We start from the raw sequence: 18643 nt of genomic DNA, 5'->3' as shown, positions 1-18643 counted from the left end.
CAAAGGTATATAGGAATCGAACCCCGGATCTTGTGCCACAGACCGAAGTCCGTACCACTCGACCACAGTGATTCTACTGGTGTGTGAATGTGTATAATTTGGCTTTGTACAACTGTCATTATTACCCAAGTGTTATTATTGTACAGAGTGCACCCCTGGTGCTTTGAATATGACAATTTACACAGAATAATCACTCTTTATAGGCAAGCCAAGCCGTAAAAAGAAATGAATGTGTAGCAAGTGGTATGACTGATATATAGTAAATAAATAAAGAACAACACACCAGAAAAATTCCACTTCACGACCGGTTTCGTCCTTTTGGGACTCATCATGCGAAGGTATATAGGAATCGAACACCGGATCTTGTGCCACAGACCAAAGTCCGTACCAGTCGACCGCAGTGATTCTACTGGTTTGTGAATGCGTTTAAACTGGCTATGTATAACTGTCAATGAGGGCGTATTACCTAAGTGTTATGATTGTACAGAGTGCACTCCTGGTGCCTTTGAATCTGACAACTTACACAAGATAACCACTCTTATAGGCAAGCCAAGCAGTAAATAAGAAATGAATGTGTGTGTGTGGGGGGTATAAAGGGGGGGGGGTAATTGGCACCAGATACTATACTGTTTGGGCTCCGACTTGATTCCTAGAACACGTTAACTGTATTATTTTACAGGTATGAAGCTATGTCACTCTGCTGGAAATTGGATCAATAATCTTTCTTAAGCCTCAACGAACTTAGTAAGCTCTTACAAGAAACTAACGATATGAAACTGAAGTGGCAACAACCAATCAACTGCCGTGTGTTGGAAGAAATATGTACGAGTCTTAGTTAGAAATACTCCCATGATACGGCAGATCATGCTAGAACGAAGTATTAAACAAATATTGTTTTCTTGTTGTAGTATAAACTTTCATACAAGGAACCTATGAGAGAATCAGTAAGGAATCAGTTTATGAGAGACGATTGTAAATGGTATTAGGTTCTATGAACATTCAGTACCTACATAACTTGTAAACTAATTATCAGCGAAGATATCAACGGCAATTATTCGGAAGGGAAACTATCCCGCCACTTCCCATGATAATTGTGTTTAATTTGTTTTCAAAGCATGTACATGGGAAACCTATACAGCGGGTCAAAACGTCCTACTACGTTACAATCTAATATGCTGATTAACATTTACTGTGGTCAGATAGAGATATGATATACTTGGCGGTGATTACTATTGGATGTGGGAAATAGTTCGACTTTAGAAGCCCTTGCTCCTACCTCCTCATTAATTTGCTAAGACTAAAAGAAGGAAAAGATGGCCGCTGTTGTCATGTATGACGAGAGGGTTCAGGGAATACAGTGGTCTGGCCCGCGCAAAAATAAAGAACAGCATAAGAAAGATGACAAGGAATCCTATGACGTAATTATAACCTAGCCTGGTAATTATATATGGAGGCTTACACTGTGATACGTTTTTGACTTAAAAACGAGGTCAATATATGCATTACACGATTGTGTTGTAATATATTCATCTTTAAACAAAATTGCACAATGATGTACAAGGAAAGGCGTACACAGAAATTTATTCGTTAATTCAACCTTTATATTACTTTAGCTTTGAATATCATCTAAGCTTGATGAATGGACGAAAAATAGTGCTCCTGTTAACAGAAAATGAGGGTAAAATTACGGTAGCCACCAAAACGATATACAATGTACACGACAGAGAACGTATAGAAATGTATAATAAAAAAGTATCTTACTGTTTATAATAATGACTTTTTGGTCCAAGGAATGGATAAATTTACAACACTAGCTGTAACAAGAAAATATGAAGTTAAAATTTATCTAATAAGAAACCTATGGGTTAATGGGTAACTTATATGGAGGAAATTAGTAGTATGGTTAGCACAGTGGGGTTGTTTTGTTCCATAACTTTCAATTCATTAACTCTGTTAATGTTGTCCATAGTGATATGAATATATCAGAAACTGTTGAGGTTGTTTATATCAAGGGAATGAAGAAAGGGTAGTTTTCTTATAACCAATGAAAGATCAAAGTTGCATGAATTGTTATAAAGTCTTTCATCTTTACGCTCAACATATAAAGTATACTAATAATAATATATTACTGAGAAAACACCAATTGATACCAATGATAAAATCCTAATCTACTATCCTGCATGATAACTATCTAATTGCGGAGGTAAACCCTGCTGTAGTCAATAATGACTGCCGATATGAACATATTTGACACCCAGTTCTACTCTACAGGTGCTGGTCAATAATGACTGACGATAAGAGCATATGCGACACCCTGTTATACTCTACACAACATGGCATATGTGGTCTGCTTAGGTAGGTCCCGTGACTTCAGGGAAATCTTGAAGTTTCGTAGCGGTTACCAATCGCCAGTATTATAACCTAGGCACACTCAGTTCACATTCCAGCATGGTAGATTTGTTCTGCATAGGTAAGTTGAGCGGTATCAAGGGCTCTCATAGGTAAATACGTCGTAGGTATCGGTATCTCATAAGAACTGTCCGTGATTAATTTTTCAAATATCTGTTAAGGGATAATAAGGGACTTTTGCAAGACACTATCAACAAATAAATGCTAAATATATATTAAACGTTGCCTGAACTGAACTTCTTTACATTAAAGGTACAATCAAATCAATAGAAATCATAAATAAGTTAGATATGAATATTTATGGGAATCTCAACACAACAGAAAAGAAAGCCCATACCAAGCGTAGTCAACAATGTATCTTACAATACATTATGTCGTTGTTACACCCAAGTGAGGATTTATACATCGTCTGACATACCACATATATTTAAAATAAATATTCAGTGAGGCCACATTAAGCTGGTAATATGAGAAATCTGTATAACTACAACTATCGGTTATCGATTTTTATTATACACTGCCTAAGGTTAGGCTACATATTCAGTTACATCGTTATCCTTGCACGTGACATAGCACATCGTAATGGTCGACATAGGACCTTTATTGTGAATAAAATGCCGCTTAATTTCATGTGGCAGTTTCCTTTGTCAAACCATAACATTTTACGAATTCTACTACTCGTTTCAATATTGGGTTAGTTGTCAGAATGATTTAACTGGGTTGTTATCGATACGTAATGGTGACTGATATCTGTTCTAAGATGAGTAATATATTACTTACAGCTACGAATGTTCCCCTCAGATGATGAATGGAAGGTCGAAGAGATGAGTTATGCTTCCAGCAATCAAACAAGATTTTATCTCTGCAGATGATTAAGAAATCAATTCAAATAGTGAAGCAGCAGATGCAGTGTACTATTTTATATGTTTCAATGTACATGTGAAGTACAAGAAGTGTTATACTAATAAACACATTTAATAAGTTTTACTTTCATGATTACTGTCTTGTAAGTTTTCCCACTGGAAATCGTAAGGCTATTATTTGGTTAAAATAAAGGACTCTTCCAACGATTTACATATCAATGAGTATTACATTGCTCTAATTAAAGTGACCATGGAAACACTCATTTGGATGAAAGTACCTGAAACAAATAAGTCAGCCCTCCATGAAACACTAAATTCATTTATGGTCACCTAAGTAAGCACATAAATACTCCACTATTACTCTATCATATTACAAAATTTTAATCCAACTAAAAATCGCATACACTGTGAGATAGTTGCACAACCTACAATAATTGCTGTAAAATACAGAATTAATTACACACCGACTTTAACTTATATTGAATGCGGTAACTTCGACACTCATAGAATGAAAGGGTAATTTAAAGACTGACTTCTTACTTTATCTGCCAGTACTTCTCCGGCCAGGGTACTGATGGCGTGATCGCCTCATCGTCAAGCCTAACTTCCTTGTCCACAGGAAACGGTGGGCTTCCTAAGAGATGTGCGAGTGTAGAAATATCGAAACAGGTATATGTATATGTATATCCAACTTGCGTATGGAGGGAACACCAAGGTTATCACGTCTTTCAGACAGTTGTACACCTGGGTGTCTGTCATAACTATTGTCAAATTCAATCCTTGCCTTCTTGCATTCACTCTTCTTATACATGATACTACTAATTGTTATAAATGCAGTAATTAATTTCAGACATCATAGTCTTACATGGTGCTCATGTCTCTGCTTCTAATAAAATAACCTTATAAAGATAAGAGCAGAGAAAATGTGCAATATTATAATTTGGTACTGGATTGCATTCGACGGTATTTCATGAACAATATATCTAGGTGTCTCTATAGATAATTATAATAAGTTGATTTTCTTTATAGAATATTTACATGTTTCTTCCGCGTTCAAATTACTGTAAATATTTGAGCAAATCCACTTGACTCAGAATTAAGTAAAACTCAAAAACTTGAGTTATCTGTGATGTACTTATTTTATTGGAGATAAATATATTCAATAAAATTCAATTTACTAATCAAATGTGAAACATGAAACTTTTTAATTGACAACTTCTGTATTTTTCTGTTATAATAAGCAACGTACTTTTTTATTGAACACTTTATTATGAGCTACAATGAATTCTTTATTATCAAATTTTTTACCAGCTGCCATAATCTCCCATATTACTACTGCTGTAGACCACACGTCACTGGTTTCTGTATAATGATTCAACATTAACATTTCAGGTGGAAATTGGTTCAAAGTTACCGTAGGAACCTGCAAAAGAAAAAGGAATTTACAACAAATAAAAGTAGTTTATTGTATTAATAATAAATAATAATGTTACATTCAGGTTATACTCATTCGGAATTGTACTCTTGGGTTAATAAAAGCACAACTGATTTTTGTTTTCAAAGTCGAAATGATGGTAAGTTACGTTGGAAAATTATGCAATTGGGCTATGGGATGTCATTCAATATAGGGAGGTTTTGATCAAGATTAAAACAGTGATTTGCATATGGAGTATTTTTAACTTCAATATTTAAAACAGTTTAGAATAGTCTATGTATGAGATTTTAGTATATTGAGCTTTCCATTCAAATAATAATAACAATGTACTTCTGTAATGACATCCACCAAATATGCAAAAACTTAGCGAAATACGAGCGATTCAGCTAAAGTATTGTGTGTTTTTCTTAGTTGAACTAAATAACGTTGTACATCTTAGACTACGCTATCAATTACAAAAGACACCTATTCTGATGATAAAGACCGTACAGGTTACTAAGTAAATAAATATATATAATTATTAGACACAAAGAACAGGGTCATACCTCGATTAATGATTGAGTTATTTACCTGTGCTTTCTTAAGAGCAGCTATTTTTGGTGCATCACCGGCCAGACAGAAGTCAAATAATTTAACCGGCCCTTCCTTGGTTAGTAACACCTTTTTGGTTGTTCAGCCAGGGTGAAGGAACTGACAGAATATAAAAACCAATAAGTTAAGCAGTTGTTAAATAATTAAAGTGGTCTCGAGTTTGAATGAAAGCTTGTTTTGTTTAAAAAATAAGTTAGATACGAATAGCAACTTTACAACAAACAATAAACAACAATATTTAGCTTATAACCCATTTACATTTCTTACCCCGAATGTTTTAAGGATGTCCATTCCTTCCAATACTCCCGCTACGTGTTTGATGACGTCATGAACTGACAATGAACTACAACAATAGTAGTCTCCTTTATCTTTAGTATCACGTGACAAGACGCTATGCAGATTTTCACAGTTGAGATGCTCACTTATAAGGAACAGTTTACCTAAAACAAAAAAAGAAATCAAAGATGGAGTCAACAAACAAATCTCCATAAATAATAAAATTTCATTGAATATGATTCTAATCGAGATGAAAACTGACTAGCTTAATTATCAATTCGAATTAATATCAATGTTAATAAAATCCCTCCGGGCATGATTAACTCCTGTTCGGACAATATATAATGATTCTTGACTTAATCAGAAGATCTTGTCGACTCCAGACTGTCCATGAGAACCTTACCTTTCTTTACTGTCAATCATCACACCCGATGAGGGACGGGTGGAGCTAAATCATAACCCAACAATGTTAGTTTTAATGAAAACGAATCGATTCGATTCACATTCCATCTTTTCTTATTATTACTTTTTTAAAGCATGTAAAGGACAAACTCACTGCTTTGGATAGATATTGCTTCAATCTTCGCTAGATGGTTCGATGCTGGCAACTCGAGACATTTTCTGATGAAAGCCTCCCAATGAATATTTTTCTTTCTAATGAGCTTTTCTGAAAATATGACAGAAAAGGGTCAGCAATAAATTAAAGCGTGTTAACATGTATATATCAAACTGTTGCTCACAAGGTCACTTAATATAAGTTATATATTTAAATGATATAAATATGATTGACGATATCAATCTCTGACTCCGGCGTTGACATCAGCCTTGGATTATAGATATTGAATATTGAATGTTATCACTAACCTATCATTGTTGTTATAACAACACACTTATTGGTCTCCTTAAATAGATTAACAGATCCTATCCATCTTTGGTAGATGTTTCCCATTTTAATATTCATGATGATGGAAATATCTTTCTCACTCAACATCCGGGTATTGTTTCCTGCAATCGCATCTGCTGTAGAATAGTAATCTGCCAAAAAAATGAAAAGATTCGTAAAGGAAATAAACATCACGAATACATATCGTTACCTTTAGTAATTAAGACCGAAGCTTTCTGGTGTATGTCAAATTTTACAAAAGTAGCTGTCTAATATGATTTTACTTAATGCTTTTCTTTGGGAGGACATTTATAAAATATACTAACCTATAAAACGTTCATACGTAATTTCTCAGTTTCTTAATTATTATAACTTTATGTTACCGGCTCTCTAATCGTACTCTGTTACACGTACTCTGGGCTTTACTTACGGTGTGTAATAAATGTTGTAGTTTCGTAAATGCCTTCATTGATTTATTCCTTAAAACTTAGATTTATTTTGAGTAAACTTACTAGGTTCACTTCCTTCAGAATGGTGCGAGTTCTGCGAGTTGTACTCGTCAACAGGTATCTTTGGTAATTCTTTTCTTCTACAGAAATAAACGACGAAAAGAGCTCGGACATTCCATGATAATTCATACCAAAGGATATTAGTAACATTATACACCTTGTTGATACTTAAAAGTAAAATATTTCAAAGCAAGTTATTTGTCAGTTTCGAAATCAAAATAATTTAAGCATTCAAATGTAAACTCAATTCCAAAGCGGCAAGGTTTTGCTAGACTAAATTGATAAAGCTTACCTTCGTCCTTTTCGATTGACTGTAAATGAAGTAAATATTTTGTTAAATTCATTTTCTATAATTGTGTTCGTTTTCATTAAAGTATTGCAAGGTAATAAATACTTTAATATATATAACATTTTTAAGCTAAATGTATATAACTCCGTCAAAATACAATAGTTAGTAAACATATCTTTGTTTTAATGATTGAATATACTGAGTATTAAGTTATGCATGTGAATGCCATTACAGCAACATTAAATAATAACAATAAAAACAGAACATATTATGTTGTTATATTCAACATTGATTGTAGTACTAACAAGAAGACTGTAAGGCTAAATTTATTAATGTCTCTTATAAATTTGTCATATATTAAAATGGTTTTAGCATGACAGTAATATACCAGTTCGTAATATTATTATGTTATTCAATATGGAACCTATACAAGGTACTATGTGATAATCCTTATTTAAAGTATGACTTGAAATCAAATACCCGTTACTTGACTGATCGATATCTGAGGGTCCTTTATCAAGTACTTTCATTAAATGAATTAAGATGATAACAACACACTGACTAAATCTCAAATGATTATTTCCCTCAAAAATGTTTGGTAAACATAGTACAAAACCAATCTGGTCTAAAACGATGTTCACTTGGCTGATTCTTAACCTTAATATTTCCCATTGAAGCAAATACCTCTAAGTGTAAAATATAATGTTTCCAAATATCAGTAAATTATCTTTACTTTTGTAACTTGATCAAACCTGAAGATTTTTATAAAACAAAACACCTTTATAGTTTAAACTGTTTCCATAGTTTTATAGTATTAAGTTCAAATGCGTTTGCAACACTTATACCTACATTTAAACTTCCTGACTGTGAAACAAGCACAAACTAACAGGCAACTGGCAATGGACCCGATAACACCAGCCACAATCACCCAAATGTTTTCTAAATCTCTTTTTGGTATCGTTTGTACAGTATCTGTAAGAAACAAGCAAAGAGTGTGTTCGTCTTTGAGATGTGAGAGATCAGACTTCCATCCATGACTACAAAATATGAACGTGTTGGCTTGTTGATTAACAACTAAATGTTACTCATTAACACACATACGGCTTCTTTACTTAAAACCTGAATTTGGAAGGGTGCACAGTAACGAAATGATACGTAACATCTACTTTTCTATCACAAATCGATACACCGTCATATCGAGTTTTAAAATTGGTTCCCAGAGAGAAGCCATTGTCAAGGGAAAGCTCAAAGTTTACAGTCAATATCGCTCAATACATTATGCCTAATATGCAATCCCCAATATACAATAAGTACACAATGCCCAATGGCCAACAGTCAATGCAAAATACACCCATTTGAATCAGTCAGCATTTGGAATTAGAAAATGAATTTTGCTCTATTAAATGAGAGACATTATCCAGGTTGTTATCTTGCCATCCCTATTGGCATTTCAAGAAATATAGACGTCATCTGGAATTTATTCTAGGGTAGGAGGTATATACAATGATATTATTTTGAATTTGTGTTTTGCTAAAGAAGACTAGGAAAATAAGTTATATTCTAACATTGATATCAAAGTTTAATTCAAAATTTAGTAGTTACAATACATAATGTGTTTTATCATAGTAGATGGCGCAGTTTCACTTTATTGTCCGTGCAGTAAACTTCTCGACTGTACTGGGATCTAAAAATACGTTGTGGATTCAATGATCAAAGTGCACACAAACACACACAAATACAAGGATTCAATGGAAACAAGCTTAATTATCATCGACGAGATCGCATTACAATTTGTATTAATTTCAGAGAATTGCAATACTTTTCAAAGACAATTCCCAGCAAACACACAACGTTATCCCAAACTTTTTCAAAGAGCCTCTTAAATATGTTTTTACAACGTTCAATGTGGTGTTATAAAAACGTCGGCATGACGGTTTTATGAGATATTAATGTTATGTTAATAATATGTATATGTTTTAACGAAAAAATGTTTTGAAATAATAGCCTGAAAACGTTTACGTTACATATTCATTACACCACAAATAACGTTATCAAAACAAAAGACGAAACGTTTGCTGGGAAGACTAGAAAACACAAGTCATCATAAGCATGTTACTGTTTCAGGTGTGCAGTACTTATATGATAAATATATATTGTCGATCCTTAGTGACATAGCTACTTTCATTACTTTCATTAAGAAAACCCTGTCATTAGATCCAAATGACGTCACCCAGCGCAATGCCACCACGGATTACATTTACAACGATAACATATATACATAACATATGTACATGACATACACATAACACATATTCATAACGTTTACACATAACATACACAACCTACCTCAAACGGATGAAGACCGAAAAGTTTGGCAGGTATCAAGCGTAAGTATTATTTACAGCGTAAGCTAGCAGTCAAATATCTTAAACGTAAAGTAGAGCAGTCAAGTTTCAATGTTTGTGTTAATTACTAACTTACCAATCGATCCACACAGAGATTACAGTCATTACAAAGCGTTGTGCCACAGTAAAAGCGGGGCCGTGCTGATAAATTTATTAAATCGGTAGAGTGTGCTGTAAGGAATACAGTAAGAACTGAGGATATGTGTAATCCCAGCAAATCCTTTTATAGCCCGATTCTTTTTTTACTGCGTTACAAAATAATAAGATCTACTATAGATATTGTGTTCTCCGTGTGTATCGTGTCAACGTACCGGTCTTATTAGGTTCAACAGGCAGGTGTCGAAGTGACATTGTCGAAGCCACAGCTGAAGGATTGTGTGCTCTGACTACATCCGGAAAGATTCTCGAGTTATCATTTTCATTGTTTTCATGGAAACAATACTTACGAGCATAATTAAAGTATTAAAATACACCATTTTTGAAAATTAACTCTCTAAATATAAATGGTTTGTAAATAATGAGTATGATCGTGCATTTACAACTACAATAATCCAACATGCTACCGCTTTGTAACAAGTTTACGAGTATATGGTTGAATAAGGCAGAAATACCAAGGCTCGTTTACACAATGGAGGTCACGTCGTCAGCCATTTTGCCGTTTATCGGCATTCTTCACAAATGCCAAATATTGATATTAGTCTCTTGGTGGTTGGGGTTGATTATACAGCCAGCAATACATATATGCAACTGCGATATTCGTTGTTTGCAATAAGTTGAGCATACTTATGGTTTTCATATCGGGCAGTGATTACCCTTGCAAGTTGCCAATGATTGCCTAGAGTATGCACTACATATGGTGGCACAAGTGGGTTACTGTACACAATGATACCGTGTGCTTAATGTTAGATCATTACATTATTGATAAAACTGACTCTAGCCGATGATACATTCCATGCAGTAGGATATTTACATAATACAAACTCCTTGATTAAATTCAGCTGACATCTTATTCACTCTTTGTCTAAGTTGTGCATCGCTTAGAGCGATAAACTCTACTTCATCAACTTTTGTCTGAGGAATGAAATCATGTTTATGTTGTTCCCTAACCTTCAATAACGGTTCTTAACATCCAGAGATTCGTTTGCTTCTTGGAATGTGATGAAATGAAATTATTATAATGTCATGACTAAAATCATATTATGATCTACTGGCAAGTTTATGTATACCATCAGATACATGTGCTGCGAAATAGGCCTGGTTGTATAAATGTATCAAGCAACATATTTACTCTCAATTTTATTGTAGCGCCTTTTTAATGTTTTTGGGAGACTACTGCAAATACTTGTTTAATATATTTATTATATCTTGAAAGAAGATGAACTAGAAGATCTCAGACTGATCTGTAACAGAATTTTATCAATTATTGATGCCATAGTTTTCAATCGCTTGTGAATAATTTTGGTATCCTCCTCAATATGGGATATATTTGTAAGCAGGTGACGATTATTTCATATCGTCATAGGAAAGCTCTGTCATTAGACTCCCTCTCACGTTGTTAGATTTGCTTCGACAATGGTAACACATACATATACGTCCATATTATCACAGAAAAACCTAACAACGCATATCAAATTTCCCAAGGTAGCTCACAAATTGTAAATACCTTATGCGCTCATGATTTAAAAGTTACCCTCCCCAATCTAACGAGAAACCGGTGGCCTGTGACGAATCAAAGGTATTAAAAGGAAGGGTGTAATGCTGATATCGTTGCAGCCGACGTCAGTGTTGAAGTGCGTGGTGTCTGGGATTCGTCCTCATGAAAATTTAAAAAAATACAAGTAAATAAGGTCTTTAAGTAATAAGTAAAATCGCAAGATTGTGTTTATATCATAATTGAATAGTTTTAAGTGCTTCAGGACGGTTGTAAAGGGGGCACAACCACTTCCTCTGAATACCCGTCTGAATGGTTCCGTACCTGGTAAGGTAAATTGTAACAAAACTTACGGACCATTACTGTTACTAGGTCAAACACTGCAAGGATCACAGTGTCATCAAGAGCAGTTTCCGGGAAGACGACATCGATTCTTGCTCTTGAAGAAAACGTTATTTAAATTTTAATACAAGAGGCGTCATTTCAATTGTTGTAGATATAACCTATCATAGGTCAACTCAAAATAAAGCTAACAAAAAGTAGGCTATACCTTAACATGAACAAGCTCCAAAATTTGAATTATTCCGTGGATTCATAACCGATACCTTAAACGCTGTAGCTTCTTGAAGGATAATCATGGTATGCTGTAGACAGTTCAACAACACCACATTCAGTTCAAACCGTCTTTCCTTTAACACATTTACATTTTTGAAAAAGACCTTTTACATAACGGAAGCTAATCAATTAATGTAGCTAAACTACTTAAATTGGCACAATACATTAGTTCCCCAGATGCAACACAAAATGTCAATAGAAATACAAAAGCATTGTAAAGCTGCAAGCATCATGTACTACCACTTTGCCAAGGCTAAATGACGTTGAGTATCGTCTAAGTTGTTTATATTACGAATATGTTTCAGTTTACTTATGATCATTTTTGATGGGTTAACGTTATTTTTAAAGGGTGTACTTAGGATTTGATATTATCATTACTTTGGCTTCAAAAGAGCATGAAATAGATCTATCATATATTAGAATGACTGTCTTGAGATCTCACAAAAGTTATACAAACAATTCTAGCACTCCACATTTTCATTTCGTCTTCCTCTATGAGATATTAAGACTCAAATTCTGCTTAAAGTAATAGATTAAAAAGAAAATTATCGAAACGAAGAATCACTAATTACAGAATATACTAGCCAACTTCTTGGCCTTTGTCAAAACCATAAACCATCGTGTGCTGTTAACGACCCTTTTTGGATCCTTACACTAACTTGGGTCGTACCACAACCATGTCGATGACAGGATGACTCGCTATGAAGGTAACACATCACGTCGACGGTGGTGTTCTACTTCTTAGCCACCATCAATAAGTCATGGTGTGTGCCTACATTGACGTGTAGGTAAATAATTAAAACCCACCATTCGCCATCTGACATTGGCCTCTACCGTCGCACTCGCAGTACTCGCTATTTTTTCCCGCATGCTTATCAAATTAGACGGTCAGTCGCCTCTGGTAATGCAACATAACCATTTTATATCACATATAATGATGTACATTATGCTACTATTGTGTGTGACAGAATTATGAGATATTTTGCAACCACCGTTGAACTACATAATCATCATGTAGATTTTTTTTCTCGATATACCTATAAAAAATCAACCCCGATCCATCATCTTTTGCGAGTTTCCTTACCCAAATTTGCCTGGACCGTCATAAAGCGATAAAATTTGTACCAAACATTGTGACACTTTACATTCAAGGACATTACCGTGCAAATATCACTTTGGATAACACTTTCATTTTCACGTTTATTAGCTAGTTTGGTGAATAAAACCATGTTAAAAACTCTTAAAACATTATGATCACGCGCACTAGTTTCTAATTCCCCAATGGAGTAGTCAGGTAGGTGGTACAGGAGAGGAAGCTGCAGGGTGATTTCTCTCAAAGATAGCATCTCAATATCACGGATGTATTCTGGAGAGTTCAGATGAATCTCGTACAAGTGTACGTGATTATAATATTGTCAGCAATTAAGTGTTCTATGCTCACTTGAGGGCGTTTTGTCTGTGCATACAGTGGAAAGAAATACAGGGGCGGACCCAAGAATATATGCAGGAGGGTTGTGGCTGACTCTCCGTGAAAGGATGTCTAACCCCCTCTCCAAACGCCCTTTTCTGGACCTGCGCCTATATTATCAGATTTCAGAAGATATAAGTATGATACGTACGCTGTACCGGCGTTTAACAATTAGTGTTGTGAAAAATGTTATATAAATGGAGGGGGATATAAACTTATATCATAGACTTCGGGGTTGGTATTTCTTACTTTAACGTAACCTATACAGTCCTGATAAAGATCCACCGGGATGTTCAGAGAATGAAATGTTGAAAGCATTTGACTTAAGGACACCACCATATCTTGACAAAGATTGGTTAATATGAAAAATGGCCATTGACGTTTTGAAAGCTATTTGCGTTTAGTGCTGTGAAAAATGTTATATAAATTGAGGGGGATATAAACTAATAAGCATGGCAATATTGACGCATTGTTGATACCTATAACAGTAGATTCCATTTCCTTCACTATTTAGTCGCGGGATGCATGATAATAGTTAATAATATATTTTGTGTACATTTAAAGCGCATTTGCGTTTTTGGAACTGGTGGTAGCCGCATGACGAGTGCGTGTTTGTGACCTGTGGACTTCACACGATGCTTTACTAGACTTACCTTGCACCGAAGACAAGACGGTTGTATTTGATTGTGCGGGTCGACCTATCCCATTATCCGCCATGCATCTATATAGGCCCATGTAGTCATCGTCATATGATAATGTCCAAACTGCTTGGTATCTCAATCTTCGCTTGGTTTGTGGAAATAATGAGATGCGTAAAGTAACCCATTCTCCATGAATTTTCTTTTGCAGTGAAATTGTCGGGAATGGATTTGAATACGCCTGGCACTCCACAGCAAAGTTACCATGCGGTGTGACGGTATCCGGAGTAGGCGAGACAACGATATTGACTGTTGCTGCAACTGTGGAGAAACGAAGTATCTTATGTTCAGTATGGGACAGTAATGAAATGGAATGTAGTCTCAATGTAAGTCACCACTGAGGGGTTACACCTTCCTAGTAACAAAGAGAAGTACTATACTGCTTTCGGTGAAATATTATGTGGCAATTCGTTAATGTTCTTCTCTCAACCATCTGCTTCAAAATGTCAATCAAATTTTAAGCTCGAAACATGTGACGTATTATCGCATATACTGGTTTAATTTAATACTTAATATTAATATTTAATTTCTATTGGTAATATGTATCCATATCTTTTTAATATTCACATACCTTTTTTTTAAATGAAAACCATGCTAAACTTCTTAGCGAGACTTGCATCACGATAACTAGTCATAACCCAAGAAGAACGATAATTCAACACTCGTTACTTGTTTCAGAATATCAACGATATAACACAACTTTAATATCATACTAAGATATCATATGCCATAGTAACAGCTAAATACTCTTTTGAAAGGACTTATTTAAAATGAGTAATCAATAAACATTAGGTTCACGCGGAAGAGGAAGTAACATATATGAGTTGTTCCTGCCATAAAAAGCTGTACAGGATCACAATTTACACTCCCGATGGTTGACGTAATAACATTTTGTCTTTGTTTCGGTCTGATCATTTTGAACCGTGAACCTAAAAAATAAAGTCAAATAGTTTTCAAACTTTGTCTTTATTCGGAGCAGGAAAAAAATCTATCTGGCTTTATATCGTCACAAATACTCACACGTGACGTTTAATAGCACTGCAGCAAAGACGATATCACCGATGCCATTGCTTGCTTCACATCTATACCTTCCATATAGCCTCCTTGTAAAGTTACTAAAAGGAAAAGACCTGTTCATTGTTGACCCTTTTCCGTTTTCTGTAAAATACGTTTTCAGTTTGTAAAACTCTCCCGTCTTAACGATTCGCTTTAATGTAACGTTTGGTTTAGGGTTTCCATCCGTTGAACACAGCAATGTTACGTTAGCAAACTCTTCGAAGATGCAACTCCTTGTAGTACACGTGTCAGTTCCTTTTACAAAAATATTGATGGTTGGTTGGTCTGTCAGTCAGTTATTAAACACAAAAGAAATATACATCATGTTAGCAACTATGGAATGTAAGAAATACAAAAAAATTTAAGAACTCTGCTTTTTTAACGCAAACACATGTGGTTCTATCAACAAAGAAACCAACATTCTTCTACATACGGAAACAGGCGTTTGGATTACTCATCTGCGACATTATGGAACAGTTTATCGGAGGAAGCTAAGTGTGCCAAAAATATAGATGAATTTAAAAACTAGTCATAACCTTTCTATTTAGATCTGCATCCCATTCACCGTGCTTTCTTTACTATTTATATTGTTACATTATTACAACGCATTTCCATTTTGCATTTATAGCGCTTTTAAAATTTTAATTTTACACACACATATATATATATATATATATATATATATATATATATATATATATATATATATATATATATTAAATTTTAAGAATTTGTTTGTATAATTTGCAGTTTTTATACAATTTATTGTCAGATGGTATATAACAAATTTTCTACCCTTTAACGATTTATATTTGTTTATCATGTTTGTTTGTATTTTACTGTAAAGCGCCTTAGGCCAATTTCTGATTGGATAAGGCGCTATAAAAAAATGTAAAATAAAATATAAACAAATAAATTAACATGTTTTTGTTTATCACACACTAGAATAGTATCTATGTTTTACAGCATGTATAGTTTTCAATGAGCATTGTTAAAAGTGTTATAAATTACTCACAGAAGACATTTAGATGAGATGACGCAGACAGATTCAAACCATTCTGTACCTCACAAATAATTTCGTTGCTATTGTGAATTCTCTGGCTCGTCAACTGTATTTGTCCACAATACATATATCCAAACACTGTTGCTATTTCAAGACTGTGCATATTATTACGAACTATTCCTGTATCAACCATCCACGTCAACCAAGGTTCCATGGAACTTTGTACACAGCACTGCGCTGTTATGGCCTCGCCTTCAGTTACGTCAGTGGTGACATTTATCAAGCCAGGTGGACCTAGTTCAAGATTATAAACAATTTTATTTATCCCTTTTGTAAAATAAGATCTTCAAATTTTGCCTTTGAAATACAATAAAATAAATTTTAAATGCAACTACCAACATACAATTTTTTGTTGGATCACTGAAACTTATTTGAGTTTAGAACAGATCAAAGCATCTGAGTATTCCAAAAAACAGTGTTAGTTTTATATTATTAAAATCAAGATCATGAAATAAAAATTGTTTAGATCAAACCCAAGAATTACGTTTACACTTACCATATTTCCAACTATACAAACATTCGTGTATCAACATAGCCTTTGACGTATTTTGCAAGCCAACAAGATACAAAACATTATTACCATGAATTTACTTAAGTAGGCAATAAAACGAGAAAGCAACTGTATGTTACTTACCTTGAACTTGCAAAAGGAAAGTCCCCTTATCAGCATTCCCAGTATCATAGTACGTGATGTTTGAGTATATTCCACCATTCTCTGGGGTCACATTTGAAATTCTCAACATAACACGTACATTTTCTGTCAATTCTGCATAAAATTGTCCCTTAGTTACGTCACTTTGTTTCCTTGGATCGAGGTTGAGAAGTTGGGCACCATCTTTTTCCAAAACCATAGACCGGACCTGATGTTTTCTCACATACCATTCGATTTCAATATCACTATTAATTAGAACGGTGTGTGTCGATATCCCTGTATAACATACATATGTAAATTAAACATTATTCTCCGTGATTAGTTAAACAACATTACATATTATTGGCTTATATTACCCTATTTTCCGTTGGTATTTTCAACAAAATATTTCATTGAAATTCATTGCCAACCTCAGTTACCCCTGTCTATGAATAACTATCATGCTAATATGTATCTACGTCCAATAAAAGTTCCATGAGTAGTGTATCATGTTCAAAAGAGGAAAAATAGTCCATTACATTCTTGTTTAGATTTCCTATTTGTTTTTTTCAATTGATTAACACTGTTATAGGGAAGAAATACTAAGAATATAATGAAATTAGATTGAATGAATTGAATTTGTTTCATCACGTTTAATACTCCGTAGTTTGGGTAAACTTGCACCTGCAGTTTACCAGGCTTGTTGAAAAGTCTAAAATTCGCTGAAAGTGATTTGATGGTATAAGGCCGTTCCATTTTTCACATGGATACAGTAGGAAAGTTCTTGAACATTTCATAGAATGAATGGGAGACTCTCACTGGAGATTTGGGGGAAATTTAGCCATGCAATAAATAATGTCGGTTTAATATTCCTTTATCTAATAGAACAATGAACTATTGTGAAATGATTCGTCTATAATGTACATTATGAGCTTAGAGTTAAGGATCTTGTGATTATCGAAAAGAATATGTGTATCTTTTCACAACAACTATTGGATGTGACTCATTCTACGTGCAATAAGCTGATAATTCTATCCTCCTTGATATTTACAAATATGGATATTATCTGAATGATAAAGTTGTCCTGAGCTGAACTTCCATCCGGTTTTGAGATTTAAGATATGACGTAAAGAGGTCATCTAAGGTCAATCAGATCGTGGTTTTAACAATTGTTTTACAAATTAACTAGTTGGATATAGAAAGGTATACATGTGTTCACCTAAAATGTTATATGCTATCTTCAAACACTATTCTAAAATGTATATTTTCAGTTTACACTATTTTCATATACATATATGATTACAACTCTCCACATTTAACTATTATAGACTGACACATTACATAATACACCAGTCAACTTTATCAGTAAAATACGACCTTTGTCACATATTTAAATCTCTTCCCAAAACGATACAACCAACTGCCATTCGCTTCATTACTTTACTGGCCAAGTTTCGAACTATATAGCTTTTCTGACAGACAAAACTTACCTTTTGTTGCGTTCGTTAAAGCAAAGTACAACACATTGAGTGCAAAGATTCTGAGAGCCATCACGTTTGCGTGATTGATCTGCTTTCCTCTCTGGTTTTGTGTGTGTGTGTTGAACACGAACATGTTTCGTGAAAGATAGATGTCATACCGACAACAGTCTTGGCGTTATGTTATTATTTTGGTAATTAATAATTAGAAGGAAGCCGAATGACAAAAGAAACGAAAGTGTAAAGTATCTTATTGTTACCTTAATAATTAATTCATGATTACTATCAACGTGCAACCCTCTAATAATATATAACAAAGGATG

The 18643-nt window shown here is 34.2% G+C and overlaps 1 protein-coding gene across 2 annotated transcripts; it reads right to left on the bottom strand.

Annotated features, from left to right (window-relative positions):
* Window positions 1-172: 172 nt before the first annotated feature.
* Window positions 173-18458, bottom strand: LOC139977858 (uncharacterized). 2 transcript variants are annotated; one of them, XM_071987551.1, is made up of 15 exons: window positions 18333-18458; window positions 16846-17139; window positions 16164-16445; window positions 15113-15433; window positions 14048-14353; window positions 8105-8227; window positions 7259-7277; window positions 6970-7046; window positions 6439-6609; window positions 6131-6241; window positions 5566-5738; window positions 4581-4695; window positions 3813-3906; window positions 3190-3271; window positions 173-2562 (listed from the first exon to the last, which is right to left on the bottom strand). In XM_071987551.1, exons 1-15 carry the CDS (start codon window positions 18454-18456, stop codon window positions 2437-2439), a joined length of 2418 nt encoding a protein of 805 aa, XP_071843652.1. In that variant the 5' UTR covers window positions 18457-18458; the 3' UTR covers window positions 173-2436. The 2 variants fall into 2 exon arrangements, 1 of the variants encoding a protein (XP_071843652.1); XR_011796724.1 differs by lacking the exons at window positions 173-2562; window positions 3190-3271 and adding an exon at window positions 5278-5397 and having other exon boundaries at window positions 3887-3906.
* Between the last annotated feature and the right edge of the window lie 185 nt (window positions 18459-18643).

This window comes from Apostichopus japonicus, chromosome 12 (genome assembly GCF_037975245.1).
Source record: "Apostichopus japonicus isolate 1M-3 chromosome 12, ASM3797524v1, whole genome shotgun sequence".
NCBI classification, from domain to species: domain Eukaryota; kingdom Metazoa; phylum Echinodermata; class Holothuroidea; order Aspidochirotida; family Stichopodidae; genus Apostichopus; species Apostichopus japonicus.
This window is presented reverse-complemented; position numbering and strand designations above follow the sequence as displayed.

What these genes read in the sequence shown, in the direction of transcription:
- LOC139977858 (XM_071987551.1), bottom strand. Translation starts at nt 18,456, where the DNA reads ATGTTCGTGTTCAACACACACACACAAAACCAGAGAGGAAAGCAGATC. An exon ending in CGTCTTGTCTTCGGTGCAAG is followed by an intron (nt 8,228 to 14,047) that starts GTAAGTCTAGTA and finishes TGTTTCTTACAG; the next exon opens with ATACTGTACAAACGATACCA. An exon ending in TGAGGGGAACATTCGTAGCT is followed by an intron (nt 2,563 to 3,189) that starts GTAAGTAATATA and finishes ATCCCTTAACAG; the next exon opens with ATATTTGAAAAATTAATCAC.